Genomic DNA, 14,105 nt, shown 5'->3' with positions numbered 1-14,105 from the left:
ATTGTGATTCAGCTACCTCTGTCTTCGACCACACACAGGGGCTCACCACGGCATTTACACACTATGTGCAGTATCTATGTGAGAGGAACAGTTAATCAGTCTCAACAGAAAATAGAAGCAAGCTAGCCAAATGTGTCAAGTGTCGTGTGTGTGTGTGTGTGTGTGTGTGTGTGTGTGTGTGTGTGTGTGTGTGTGTGTGTGTGTGTGTGTGTGTGTGTGTGTGTGTGTGTGTGTGTGTGTGTGTGTGTGTGTGTGTGGCGTGCGCATGCGTGCATGCATATGTGTGTGTGTACGTGTGCGTGCTGCATGTGTGCGTGTGTGTGTGAATGTTGTGTGCGTGCGTGCATGCATGTTTGTGTGTGTGAGCATGCGTGGGAGCGTGTGTGTACGTACAGTGTGTGTGTGTGTTAGCAGGTGTTGGTAAGCAGCAGATGTGTCCTGATCGTGAGATTTGGCTCCCGATGCCCTCTGCATTCCTCTGGCCCGTTCCTCTTTACTCACCCCAGAAAAAAATGGCAAGATCAGTTTTGCCACCAGATGTACGATAATTATCTTATTTCTACCAAAATATCCCCTCTGTACAATCAATAATGTGAACATAAACAGTTGCCTTAATCACCCATTTGTGTAGTGTATGAGGTTTTGCTACGATACCTCACCATTTTCCATCTGACAACGCTGAGCAAGATAGCCCCATACGTACCTCTGTAGTCCCCCCAGGACCACAGCATGATAAGTAGCTGTATTAGTTACCCCATGCTCACAGACAGATACCCTCATACTAAGTGTGTGTGTGTGTGTGTGTGTGTGTGTGTGTGTGTGTGTGTGTGTGTGTGTGTGTGTGTGTGTGTGTGTGTGTGTGTGTGTGTGTGTGTGTGTGTGTGTGTGAGAGAGAGAGAGAGAGAGAAAGAGAGAGTGTGTGTGTGTGTGTAAAAGTGCAATAGTGCCAAAGAGTGAGTGATTGTGAACTTGGTGAGTAGGGTTAAATATGCACAGCCAGATACCCCCAATACCTCTTTAGTCACCCCAGGACCACAGCATGATACCCCCATACCACTTTAGTCACATTGCATGCTCCCTAACACCCCATGACCACAACAAGTTAGCCACATTCCAGCTACACCCCCTACGGACACACGCACGCACGCACGCACGCACGCACGCACGCACGCACGCACGCACGCACGCACGCACGCACACACACACACACACACACACACACACACACACACACAGAGCGATCAAAACAAGCTGTCAAGCTCATATCATGACCAAAAAATATGTTGACCTCCCTAACACTACTCACATGACCTTCAAGGTCACACAGAGGTCATCCACAGGACAGAACACCCCCCCTCCGTGCGCCTGTGTACGGTGCCGCCTTCCCCAGCCGATAAGCAGGCCGGATATTGGCTTTTAAAAGTCTAATCTGTACTATCAGTAATTAAGGGATATTTCCCCAATGCCTTTTTTTTGCCATGCAGTTTCCGTTTTCATGTCATTCCATCACTTTACCCAGAAGCTTGCAAGACCTCTGAGACCTAGGGCATGATAGAGCCACAAGACTCACCCTAGTAAAAGTAAAACCGTCCTGCACTAACCTCGTCATGCCTATGTAGGCTACTCTAACTGATATGTATTAGATATTTAATTTTCTGACGCTCTGTTATATTTCGTCTTTTCCTCAGTCTGGCCAACCTGCTTTCTCTTTGCCTGAAAAGTCTGGCACTAATGAGAATTGGTATGGCTGATCTGATTGGTTGTGGTTCGCCACAGCACAGTAGTGGCAGAGATTCTTTAAGTATAGATCTGCCAATGTAATAGGTTGCTATGGGCACCTAACATGACCAGGTTCCGGTCTGCCTAAAGGGGCGTGTCATAATACTCCCATAATAAATAGAACAGTCCTTAGGTCTGCCTAAAGGGGGATTCCCCCCCCCCCCCTCCACCTTGCAATAATAGAACCCGGAAACAATGGGCCAATGGAACCTCTCTCTCTCTACTCTCTCTGGTACTATGGGGTATACATTTGGAAGAAACCCATTGATCCAGCCAGTAATGAGGAGGAGAGTTGCCCCAGAAGGCTTGCTGTGACCCCATTGGAGACGCACCCACCAAGTGTGCCGTACAGCAGACACCCAGAATAGGTGACCCATGGTGTGAGGAACGTCAGTAAGGGCTGAAGCATGTATTTTGGGTCATCGTGAATGGGAGAGGTGGTGCGTTAGCTATGTGAGGGACATCTTTTTTAGTTTTTAGAGTTTTTATTTGGTAGTGATAGTGAAGAGATTAAATTAAACGAGTGGGAGAGAGAGATGGGTTGGGAAATGACCCAGACTGGACTCGAACCTGGATCCCCATGGCCATGCAAGCCCAAAAGTGAGGGGCTTAGTGCGCCATCCACGGTCAAGGACATGTCAAGGACAGAGGAAGGACAGGGGAAGGCAGTGTGATGGAGTGACCATCACTAGGGAAGACTGTGGATACACTCTGACTGACAAACCAATGCGCTTACAGGTCTTTGGTGTAGTGGTCAGGTCAGACCTTTGCTATCCCGAACGCCTTGGTTCGAACCTGTTGAGCCTGTCAACTTCTTGTCTACAGGTGTGCTTTAACAGACCTCCATCAGCCGAGTAGGGAAGGGACGACATAATCGAGCTTCCCCACTTTGGGAAGGGGTGCTCTAGAGCAGTGTTTCTTAACCTTTTTTTAGGCAAGGCACCCTTTCAATTCATGAAAAATTTCAAGGCACCCCAAACCAACAAGCCGTAACATGGCATCGCATCCGATACCACACAAGCTTAGAAAAGTAACACATTTGGAAACGTCACACGACCCACGTTCGAAGTTGCAGCTGACTGTGGCGACCTATATTTACTTTACTGTGCGTAAATGGCAGATGAAAGATTCCACTGACTAGTATTAACTTATCAATTTAGACAAATATGTATTATAATACATCATTGGGGAGAAGGCATTTCTAATTGAACTCTCAGATCAGGTGGAGATTGAGCTCCACCATCGAGCTCAAAGGGCCGCTCTCTAATCGGGCTCCAGCAGCCAGGTGTGGAAGCCCAACTGGGAAACTCCAACTCCCATTGTCATTGTGACACAGCACTCCACAGCACACAACTGAACACTGCACACAACAAAATTGCATTTATGTCTCACCCATGCAAGGGGGTATCCCCCAATGGCGCCCGAAAGATAGCAGTGCGGCGGGACGGTACCATGCTCAGGGTACCTCAGTCATGGAGGAGGAGGGTGGAGAGCACTGGTTAATTACTCCCCCCACCAACCTGGTGGGCCGGAATTCGAACTGGTAACCTTTGGGTTACAAGTCTGACGCCTTAACTGCTTATCCATGACTGTCCTTATGGCTGGGTTTTGTCAGATGTTCTAGAGCTCCACCACTCAAGGGGGAAAAGGGGTACTGTAATCAAGCAACAGACAAGTGGGAAAGGGGGGGAGCTCTAATCGAGCAACAGCCAGTTGGGGAAGGGATGTTCTGTAATCGAGCTCCAACAGTCACGTTAAGTAGGAGTCTTTAATTGAGCTCCACCAGCTAGGTGGGGAAGGGATGCTCTTACAGAGCTGCTTCCCCTGTCAGGGTGGGGGGAGGTCTAACATCTGGATGAGTAATAAAATGAAAATTTGTTAAGACTTCTACACACACACACACGCGCGCGCGCGCGCGCGCGCACACACGCTTTACAAGTTAATTTCATTTCTCTCTCTCTCTCTGTCTGTCACCTCATTTTCCATCACATCCATCTTGTTTGCATCACCACTGTCGTAAATTTTTACAGGCAATTTTGCTGGAAACTTCCATGCGCTATCACAGAATTTACGGCCAAAATCCTGAAACTGACACATATTTTGAGTTCAAGGGGCTGTGCCCATTTCACAGAATTGTGTAACACCGGGTTGTTCCCCACATAGAAATTTAACCAATAAGGCACTGGTGCCTTGTTTATTCACTATTTTACACGTTACACACACACACACACACACACACACACACACACACACACACACACACACACACACACACACACACACACACACACACACACACACACACACACACACACACACACACACACACACACACACACACAGGCATGCATGCATGCACGCACACACACACACACACACATTTAACAAGAGTATTCCTTGTTCCCTGTGTTATTTAATGTAATTTAAAAGTCATTAGGTGTCAACAGAACTCACGGTGAGAAACAGGAGAAAACAGTTCCTAAGTAGTCGGCATGGTAACTCTGTGTGTGTGTGTGTGTGTGTGTGTGTGTGTGTGTGTGTGTGTGTGTCTGTGTCTGTGTCTGTGTCTGTGTGCGTGTATGTGCGTTTGTGTGTGTGACAATGAGACCAAATCTAGAAAGAGAATCCTGAACTAATTGAGAAACTGTGACTTGGAAACTGGAACACACACACACACACACACACACATGCCCACACACACACACGCACACACACACACACGCACAACGAAACATACAGGCAAATATTATCCTTACCATTTCTACTTGCCGTGGGTCCAGCTGAATCGGTACCGAAGAGGGAACGGAGAACTGGATTTTCCTCCTTTCTTTCGCCTCTCCTCCCTCCATCTCGCTGGACAGAAGGGGTTCCATCACTCTGTCCCCTTTACTCTCTCTCTCTCTCTCTCTCTCTCTCTCTCTCTCTCTCTCTCTCTCTCCTGTGGTCCAGTCTCAAGTGAGGCTGGGCTGGCTTCAGGTCAGTCCGATAGAGAGCAGTCCTCTGTTATCCAGTCTCCTGACCACAACTCCCTCTTATTCTCTTCTTTTCGTTCTCTCTCTTCTATTCTCTCTATCTTCTGACTCCTCCTATTGCTCTCTCTCTGTCTCTGTCTCTCTTGTAAAAGAGCAGCCTTCTGCTACCAAGTTAGCTGCCCACAACTCACTGACACATTTACCCACTAGCTCTCTTTCTGCCTCTCTCTCTCTCTCTAGTTTGTGTTCTCTCTGCTCATCTCTGCTTTTTCTGCCTCCTGCAATCTGCCTCTCTCTCTCTCTCTCTCTCGCACAGTTAAAATCTGTCCCTAATCTATCCCTCCGCTCTGCTCTCTCTCCCCCTCTCTCGACCACACTCTCTCTATTATGGCTCCTCCTACTTATTTTCTAATTCAGGTGCCTAGCTGCAGCCCCCTCCCCCACCCCCCTCACCACTCACTGTTGCTCTCTCTCTCTCTTTCTCTCCTTTTATCTGTGAACATCGGGACAGTGAAGGACGCTGAAAGACAAGAACCAGCTCCTCTTTTCATGTGTTGTTCACACACCATGCATGCATAAATGCACACACACACACACACACACACACACACACACACACACACACACACACACACACACACACACACACACACACACAGAGTTGTGTGTGAGTTCCTTCATAAGAATGGTGAGAAAGTCATTACTGTAAGAGCCAGAAGGCACTGCACTGTGTTGACCCCTTGAGGCATAAGCAGAGTCCCCCTCACCCCACTGACTGACTGACTGAGACTGTCTAGGTGGGTCTACAGCAGCAACTTATGACACACATAACACTAGACGCTAGATAACATCTCCAAACACTCCCCCACTGGCTTTAACGCCAAGCAGAGATATACAGTGTTTCTTTTCTCTACTGACTGACACACACACACACACACACACACACACACACACACACACACACACACACACACACACACACACACACACACACACACACACACACACACACACACACACACACACACACACACACACACACACACACACGACACTTGACACATTTGGCTAGTTGCTTCTATTTTCTGTTGAGACTGATAAACTGTTCCACACACACACACACACACACACACACACACACACACACACACACACACACACACACACACACACACATACACACACACACACACGCACGCGTGCACACACACAACAGTGGCGGAACAATTGCACACGGGGCCCTAGGGCAAGACACTTATAGGGCCGCCTGTACAGCTTGCCAGGCTTACAATAGGGCCCCCACCACCAATACGAGAGGGCCCTGGGCCCAGGGGCAAGTGCCCTGCTCGTCCTCCCTATAGCTTCGCCCCTCACACACACACGCACACGCACACGCACGCACACACACACACACACACACACACACACACACACACACACACGCACACGCACACGCACGCACACACACACACACATTCATTCTTGGTCCATTCAGGAGAGCTTGATCTAGCTTGTGAAAGAAACATGTATGCAGATGGCCCAGTGCGAGGGCTGCACTCCAGTTCCCTCTGAGAGGGCATCTGTTAGGAAGCCTATTGACCACATTCAGCCCACACTGTAGTTAACTGCAGACTCCCCACTACCTTCTACTCTCCCGTGATACATGACATTATTTATCTGTACGCAGCTTGAAACATATTTATGCACGTATAGTATTTATTCATTTCCTTTGTATGTCTGTACATGGAGATGCTGCAATTTAACTCTGCTTTGAGCTGTTCTCATGTAGCCTATTTCAAATGTTGTGCTGGTTTTGTTCTGGTGCATCAGTTGGCAGTAACAAAAACACCCTATCTCTGTGTACTGTGTAGAGAGTCAATAAAGATGGGCACCTTCTCTACCTTCTGGTTCTTTAATCCAAAACAATTTGCAGCAGATTTCTATTTTTAAAAAATATTTGCTTTGGTCTTTTTCGACTTCATTGATGACAGGACAGTATGAGAGGTGGACGGCAAGCGAATGGGGAGAGATCGACAAATGACCAGGGCCGGGAATCGTACCCAGGTCGGCCGCACGGCAGACGAGTGCCCTACCGGTTGGCCACGGCAGGGCCAATTTGCAGTAGCTTTAGGGGCAGACCGTGGGCAGCCTGCTGCAGCAGTGTGCAGTTAGTGGGAAAAGCCTCCAACTCCCTAACCATTCGTCCATAGCTGCCCTTTTGAATGCTGCACCTTTGCCTGTATTTCTATTCAGTTTTAAATCTGTCTTCAGCCCAGGGCAGGATAATTACAAATCATCATTTAATCCCAGCCCATCCAATCTGCAGCACAGAGAGAGTCGACGAAGTAAAAGGCTGGAGTTGGGCTAGCAATGACAAAGAGTGAATTCAGTCGACAGGACAGCGTTTTGTATTCCGCTGCCCAATGTGTAATGACTGGGTTTGCTTTTTAGAGGTTTTTTTAGAGAGAGAGAGAGAGAGAGAGAGAAAGAGAAAGAGAAAGAGAAAGAGAAAGAGAGAGAGAGAGAGAGTACTGTGTGTGTGCATGTGTGTGTGTGGAGAATATGGAATACTGTATGTGTAGGATTATCCATATTTTTTGCAGGGTAGTGCCATCCAGTGGATGTAGAAAAGAAAATTACTCTCTGAATCTCTGTGTCATGCCACTCAGATAATCATACAACATACCAATAAACATACCAATCCAGAGAGACTTTAATACAATTTTTTGCTCATACACACACCCACACACTACAGCATTTACATTACAGCATATGTGCTCTGCATTTAATCTATCTAGCCAGCCAGGCGTATCAATGGTGCTACATCAAACAAACGCACATACAGTATTGTAGCTACTGAGTCAGTTTCTTTTTTGATACAGCCTATGTAGCAAAACTTGTAATTCATCGAGCAATGCCTCTTCAATCCAATGTTAATGGTAATAGTAAACAGATTATAGCCAATGATGCAGGATTATATGTTATGTACGTACACAATATGCTGCTGTGGAAAATGTGTCATCGAACCGGCTGAAATAGTCATCATCAAAATAGAAATGGAAATACATTACACTGATTCTTGAGAAAGCGGCTAAAACATGTCTCTGCAATAAACTGCCAATTCTGTTGAAAATAAACTACATTTTCATGAACAAAATGAATCCAGGTAAAGATTTGAAATATTTAAGTGTAATTTTATTACTTTTCATGGCTATAAACCTGCCCACACCCTGTAAAAACAGCTGTCCCAAGGACAGACATCATCATTTCAATTGACTTAAAATGAAAAAATCACTGATATTAGGCCCTATTGAATAATATCACCATAATGTGAAAGTCCATATTGAAGTGGTTCTGCAGATATGCACATAGTGCGTGTAAAGCAATATTTACTACTATTTTCTGATTGCTCAAAGTGTGTCCAGCATATTAGTCACCACCGTCAGATTTTTTTTTAAAAAGACAATAAAATCAGGTATGCGCAAGGTTATTGTGATTACTTAGGACCCCTTTTCAAACCTTTAGATCTACTGAGTACTTCACCATCACTGAAGCTCCTGTAAGTTTACTAATTTCTCCTCAATTTGATAATTTGTTTGGACACTGGTACTGTCCCAACCATAAACTGTCAACACCGTCGGGGGTTTTAATAGTATTATTGTTACATTAATGTTAATTATATGAAGAGTTCAGATGCAAAACCCCCTAACTCCATTTCTGAAGACCTGCCCTTCTATATTCTTAGAGAACCCCGTTGTTGGTTTGGTTTACATTTATGTACTTGATAATACATATAAATAGTTATATTACATAAATAGAATACAAAAATATGCAATTTTGATGGCTTTGTATTAAATAAAAATAAATTAAGATTACACTGTGTGCAGAATTATTAGGCAAACATGTTTTTTGACCATATTGTCCATTTTATGCGTATTTTCTGCCACCAACCTTTATGAACATGAAAACCTATTGGATTTAAGCATTCCAGATCATGCATATGTGTATAATAAGATGGGGGTGTGATTAAAGTAGCCCAACACCCAATATCCGGTGTGCATAATTATTAGGCAACTTTGCTTTCTCGTGGGAAAATGGGCCACAAAATAGATCTAACAAACTCTGAAAAGTCTATAAACAAGTCTTCCAGAGGGATGTGGCTCTCTTGAAATTGGCAAGACGTTGGTAACGTTAGCACAGAAGTATCAAATGCACCGTTGCAAAGTCATCAGTCTCACATGAAATGTCACTGCCAAAAATTTGAAGAATTTAAGGTGAAACTACAAGAAAATTATTACCCTGCAGTGCTATCATATTCCAGAATGCAAACTTACATCAGGTGTCCAGAAGAACAGGTTGTTGAGCACTCAGAGACATAGCAAAGGTAAGAAGGGATGACACCAGACAACCATTTAACAAGTTAATTAAGTCAAGACTGGGTCAAGAAATACCCTAGGACAGAGTTTTTAAAGGTATTATGGACTGGTGAAAGTGACTATTGACAGACAGGGTGGATGAGCCCATAGCTGGATCTGTGAGGGAAAAGTTTGCAACTTTCAAGAAGACAATGGTATTTATGCAGTATTCTGCTGGCATTTGAGTAGAACTCAGGAACTCATCTGAGTGTGCACATTACCGATCTAGCCATGGGCTCATCGATCTGGTCCATTAACAGTCACTTTCACAAGTTCATAAAACCATTGACAAAATTGTCTAAAGACCTTTCTTGACCCAGTCTTGACTGCATTTCTTGTTGAGTGGTCTTCAGGTTTCAACCTATTTTACCTTGGTCATGTCTCTGAGTGCTGAATACAATGTTCTTGTGGACACACGATGTAGGTTTCAGTTCTGGGATATAACAGCACTGCAGGGTAATCATTTTGTGATAGTTTGACCTTCAATTCTTCTGAATCCGGCAGTTACTTTGTGAGCACAATGCATGTGACACTGATGACTTCGTAACGGTGCATTAGACGGATATTACCAATATCTGGGCAATTTCAAGACAGCCACATCCCTCTGGAAGACTTCAAAATTGTTTATAGACTTTTCAGAGTTTGTTAGATCTCCTTTGTGGCCTATTTTCCCAAAGGAAAACAAAGTTGCCTAATAATTATGCACACTAATTTTGCCCTGATATAGGGTATTGGGCCCCTCCGATCACACTGTCTCTTATTATACCAATATGCATGACCTGGAATGCTTAAATCCAATAGGTGTTCATGTCCATAGAGGTTGGTGGCGGACAATATGCATATAATGGACAATATGGTCAAAAAACATGTTTGCCTAATAATTCTGCACACAGTGTATTTTTTGAAAAGGCACTTAGGGGGTTTTGCATCTGAACTCTTCATATATACATTTTCAGAAGCGTCATGAAGCCCCTAAGAAACAGAGCGAAAATGGCTAATGTGAGCAAAAAATGCACAATATGTGAAAGAGTGTTTTTTTGTCTCACACCGTCAGATGTCACCACCGTCAGATTTTGTTCCGCTCATCATCTTGTTCCATATTTTACTAAATTGTGCTGGTTAATGAAACATTACCAGACATGTTAGTAATACTTGTGACCCAAACTTATACTCCAGTCTCCTCTGAGCCGCATTTGGAGGGTTTTTTGTCACAAAACCTGACAGTGGTGACATCTGATGTAGTTCACAAAAAAGCATGTGTTTTACATGTTTTTGACAAGTTTTAAGAATATGCTTCCAATAAGTATCTACTACTACTTAAATACAGTAAACTTATTTTTTTTACGTCTAATTCTGTCTGACGCTGGTGACAAAACCAAGAAAGAGCCCATTTTATGAAAAATGTAAAACATGGGGAGCTTGGCCAATACATTCACTGCACAGCCAAGACGTTCATCTATGTTATTATATGGTTGTGACGTCATCTGTCGAATGCTCCATTCATTTCAACGGGGCTCCCCAACGTTCGGACGTCTGTTGTTTTTCGATAACGGACGGGTTGGTCTATAACAGACCGCTGTCAATGGCAACAAGACTTTTCACTGCTAAAGCGACTTTTCAACAAGACTCTAATCAGCTGCTGTGATAGACAGCACCCGTTGTCCTGGCTACCGCTGTCAATGGCAAGACGTTCACTGCTAAAGCCACTGGCTTGTATACAAGTCAGTGGCTAAAGCGAATGTTTCATATCACTCCGCAGGGGGTCCGGTCTTTTGTCACTCTAATCAGCTGCTGTGATGGACAACACCTGTTGTCCTGGCTACCTAGCTGTTGCCTAGCGGTGTTCCACAACGGCACTGTTTTGTTTTGCGCAGCAACAATCTTAACATTAAATAGGTCTAAAGAAATGTCCCCGCCATGTGTGAATCATTTAAGTATATCCATATAATAAGCGGGTTAACGTTCGGCGAGTCGGTCGCTTTGTGGAATAGCAGCACTTCAGAGAGAACAAGACCCCTCCGCTCCGCGTCGGGGTCTAAAGATTCTCTCTGTCGTGCTGCTATTCCACGGTAGCGACCTTCTCGCCGAACGTTAACCCTTACATAATACACCTCTATATTTTGGATTTGAACAACTTAAAACCTGTTTATGCCACATTTTCAATAATCTAGGCCTCCTTCCTAGAGTATCTAACAAATGAAGAAAAACACATGCACAAACATACTGTGCACACACAAAAATAAAGTGTTTATGCTAGATGTCATTGACTTGAGAGAGCGATTTATTTTGCTAAATGTAGGTAATAATTAGGTCACTTTCACCACCTTCAGATTACTGTCACCACCGTCAGATCTTAAGCCACCACCGTAAGAAGGAGTTTTGGACATTTTAAATGAATGTGCTTACAAAATTTTCCTTTGTAGTTGTTGAATTATCAAAGTAATAGCAAATTTAAGCCTACATGAATATTTGTGAAATTACAAAAAATTGTTTGATCTATTTAGCCATTAAGTAAGCATTGTCTGACAGCACATATTTTTAAATTAGAACACATGAAGCAGTATTAAAATAGAATGAAAATTAATTTTCAACATTTAATGGCGTATGTGTGAACCAAAAAACACACACAATCACTTAAAAACTCCAGATACATATGCAACCAAATCAATACACTTTTTATTGCTTTTAATTGTGTCTGACGGAGTTGACAAAAAACAAGGTATGATCGGAGAAAAACCTGATTTCTGAAAAAAAGGAAAATGGGGAGATTGGCCTTGTGCATTTCTGAAAAGCCAAGACCTTTGTCTACGAGGATATACCATATTATTTTATAATTCACTTCGTTTTTTTCTTTCAAGATTACAACCTGTTTTAGCCACTTTCTCAAGAATCAGTTTTTAGATATACAGTGCCTGTTCAAAAGTGAGAGGAGAGGATATAAGATCTAAAAGATGGTACTCAATCTTTTCAAGGGATTGAAAGTTGGACTGTTGTCCAGTTCCTGCACATGGTCATTGGCGAAGGTAAGAATCTGTTTCAGCGCAGAGAGGAGCAGCACGTCGACGTCATCACGCAGCTCAGTCTCCTCATGGTAGTTCTTCACTGGATACACATAGTTCATGGGGACACCCAGCTGCTTAGAACACTCCTGCATCTAAAGTGACATACAGTACATGCACACACGCACGCACGCACGCGCACGCACGCACACACACACACACACTTTTGTTCAGTATATGTTAATTGTTCATAGTTGTTAGTTTACACACACAGACACACACACACCTTTTCTTTGATCTTCTTGCTGCTGTAGATCATCTTCAGGTCCTTCCTCACCTCAGGACAGGCCTTATCAACCATCGTCATGACAACAACTTGAGGGATTTCTTAAAGAAAAAAAATAGTTCAGGTAGTTACTTACCTAATTTCTAAACTCTCATATATATCACAATTCTCTACCAAATAATATACTGCCTGGGATGAATGATCATCAACTGAGTATGATGGAAACAGAACCATCTAATAGGAGAGTCAAGCTTATCCCATTAACCCCACTTTTTCTATGGCTCAGGGTTGCTCATGGTGCTCACTTCCTGCTCTGTTAGTGCCAGGAAGTGGCTTCCAACACATGGTAGTATAGCACATATCCTAAAATAAGTAAATGGCAAATCTACTGCTGGGTAACCTGGTTTTCATAACTGATCTGAATTCCNTGGCTCTGGATGGAGGTATTGCTAAAATCAACTGAAATGTTCAGCCACTAGAGGGTGCACTCACTCAGCTCAGCGGCTCCCTTTCTGACCTCTCGCATTTTAGCAATGACACCATCTTCATCATGTTCCATCATGGCTGTCTTGTCTGCAGGGAAGACGAGGACCACGCAATGGACCTTCTTGTGCAGATCAGGATTCGAGCGGTAACTTCTGTCTTGCCTCTTTATTGGTTCTGAGTGGATAAACTGAAGAGGACAACAAATCTACTCAGAAATTGTCATAGTTTAAATCTACAGTTCACATCTTGCATTGCGTTCAAACTGCATGAGTGTGTGTCTATGTTTCATACACGGTAGCCATCCTTGATGTGTCCTTGCAGAACCATGATGATGTCGTCTACACGAATTCCTGCAGCAGACGCACTTCCCTCCAGTCCCATGATGTCACTGATGACAAAAGGTAGGAATTTCTCACTTTCGCCATCTCTGATTTTCTGGGTCTGCAACTACAATAAAACACAGCAACACTAGAAAAACAATGTTTCTTGTTGGCTGAAGAATCTGAACGTGAAACTCAAGTGCAACTCATTTTTTTGTTTTGCCTGTCGATTCATTGCTACATTTTCCATGTTACAGTCACTTTCCATGCTTCATAATAGTAGCTGTAGTTCAACAGTAGCCAATTTAGGCATTTTGAAAATACATTTAATGGTTAACTGTGAATTTTTTGTATTGACTGCCGTATGTGAATCTCAATGGTAAGTTACGATTCATTGTGTAAGGAGGACGCAACGCTCTTCAGGTATCTTGTACTCATTGTACCAATTAAACCATTGTGATAATATTTACGTGTAATTGCCACATTTTCATTTCAATGTCAAATTCCATGACAAACACAACTATTAAAACATGACAGAGGCAAAATCCACTGTATGGACGACCAGACACAAGGGAAACTGGTGGTAGGCCTATCTCACCTTCTGGGTGAAGCTGGTGTCACAGGCAGTGTCTGCCAGCGCCCCTTGGTAAAGACGACCCTGGAAGATGCTACCAATGGAGTTGATGAGGGTGGACTTGCCCGCCCCAACCGGTCCCACCACCAGAAGACGCAGGTGCTCCACCTTTGGGTGGCGGAGTTTCAGGTTCCTCACTTCTTCAATCATCTCCATTTTTTTTCTGTAGAGCAATTGCAACAATTGATACCACTGAATCATTATTTACAAATTA

At 43.8% G+C, this 14,105-nt stretch overlaps 2 protein-coding genes across 2 annotated transcripts in view; both read right to left on the bottom strand.

The window, feature by feature from the left end:
* The window catches only part of LOC134465089 (protein phosphatase 1 regulatory subunit 1B-like), a 17,786-nt gene extending 13,113 nt beyond the window's left edge, over window positions 1-4,673 (bottom strand). The window contains exon 1 of the mRNA XM_063218531.1: window positions 4,536-4,673. Coding sequence (XP_063074601.1) covers window positions 4,536-4,652 — 117 coding nt within the window. The 5' untranslated portion in view covers window positions 4,653-4,673. The remainder of the gene's footprint in view (window positions 1-4,535) is intronic.
* Window positions 4,674-11,922: 7,249 nt separating this feature from the next.
* On the bottom strand, window positions 11,923-14,047 carry LOC134465081 (interferon-induced protein 44-like). The gene is made up of 5 exons (XM_063218519.1): window positions 13,856-14,047; window positions 13,229-13,384; window positions 12,944-13,124; window positions 12,452-12,552; window positions 11,923-12,320 (listed from the first exon to the last, which is right to left on the bottom strand). Exons 1-5 carry the CDS (start codon window positions 14,045-14,047, stop codon window positions 12,111-12,113), a joined length of 840 nt encoding a protein of 279 aa, XP_063074589.1. The 3' UTR covers window positions 11,923-12,110.
* Window positions 14,048-14,105: the final 58 nt, after the last annotated feature.

This window comes from Engraulis encrasicolus, chromosome 2 (genome assembly GCF_034702125.1).
Source record: "Engraulis encrasicolus isolate BLACKSEA-1 chromosome 2, IST_EnEncr_1.0, whole genome shotgun sequence".
NCBI classification, from domain to species: domain Eukaryota; kingdom Metazoa; phylum Chordata; class Actinopteri; order Clupeiformes; family Engraulidae; genus Engraulis; species Engraulis encrasicolus.
This window is presented reverse-complemented; position numbering and strand designations above follow the sequence as displayed.

Bases quoted from the DNA above. Each gene is read 5' to 3' on its own strand.
- LOC134465081 (XM_063218519.1), bottom strand. From the start codon at position 14,047: ATGGAGATGATTGAAGAAGTGAGGAACCTGAAACTCCGCCACCCAAAG. The intron at 13,385-13,855 runs GTGAGATAGGCC...GTTTTATTGTAG, and splicing joins ACACCAGCTTCACCCAGAAG to TTGCAGACCCAGAAAATCAG. The intron at 12,321-12,451 runs GTGTGTGTGTGT...ATGTCACTTTAG, and splicing joins GCAAGAAGATCAAAGAAAAG to ATGCAGGAGTGTTCTAAGCA.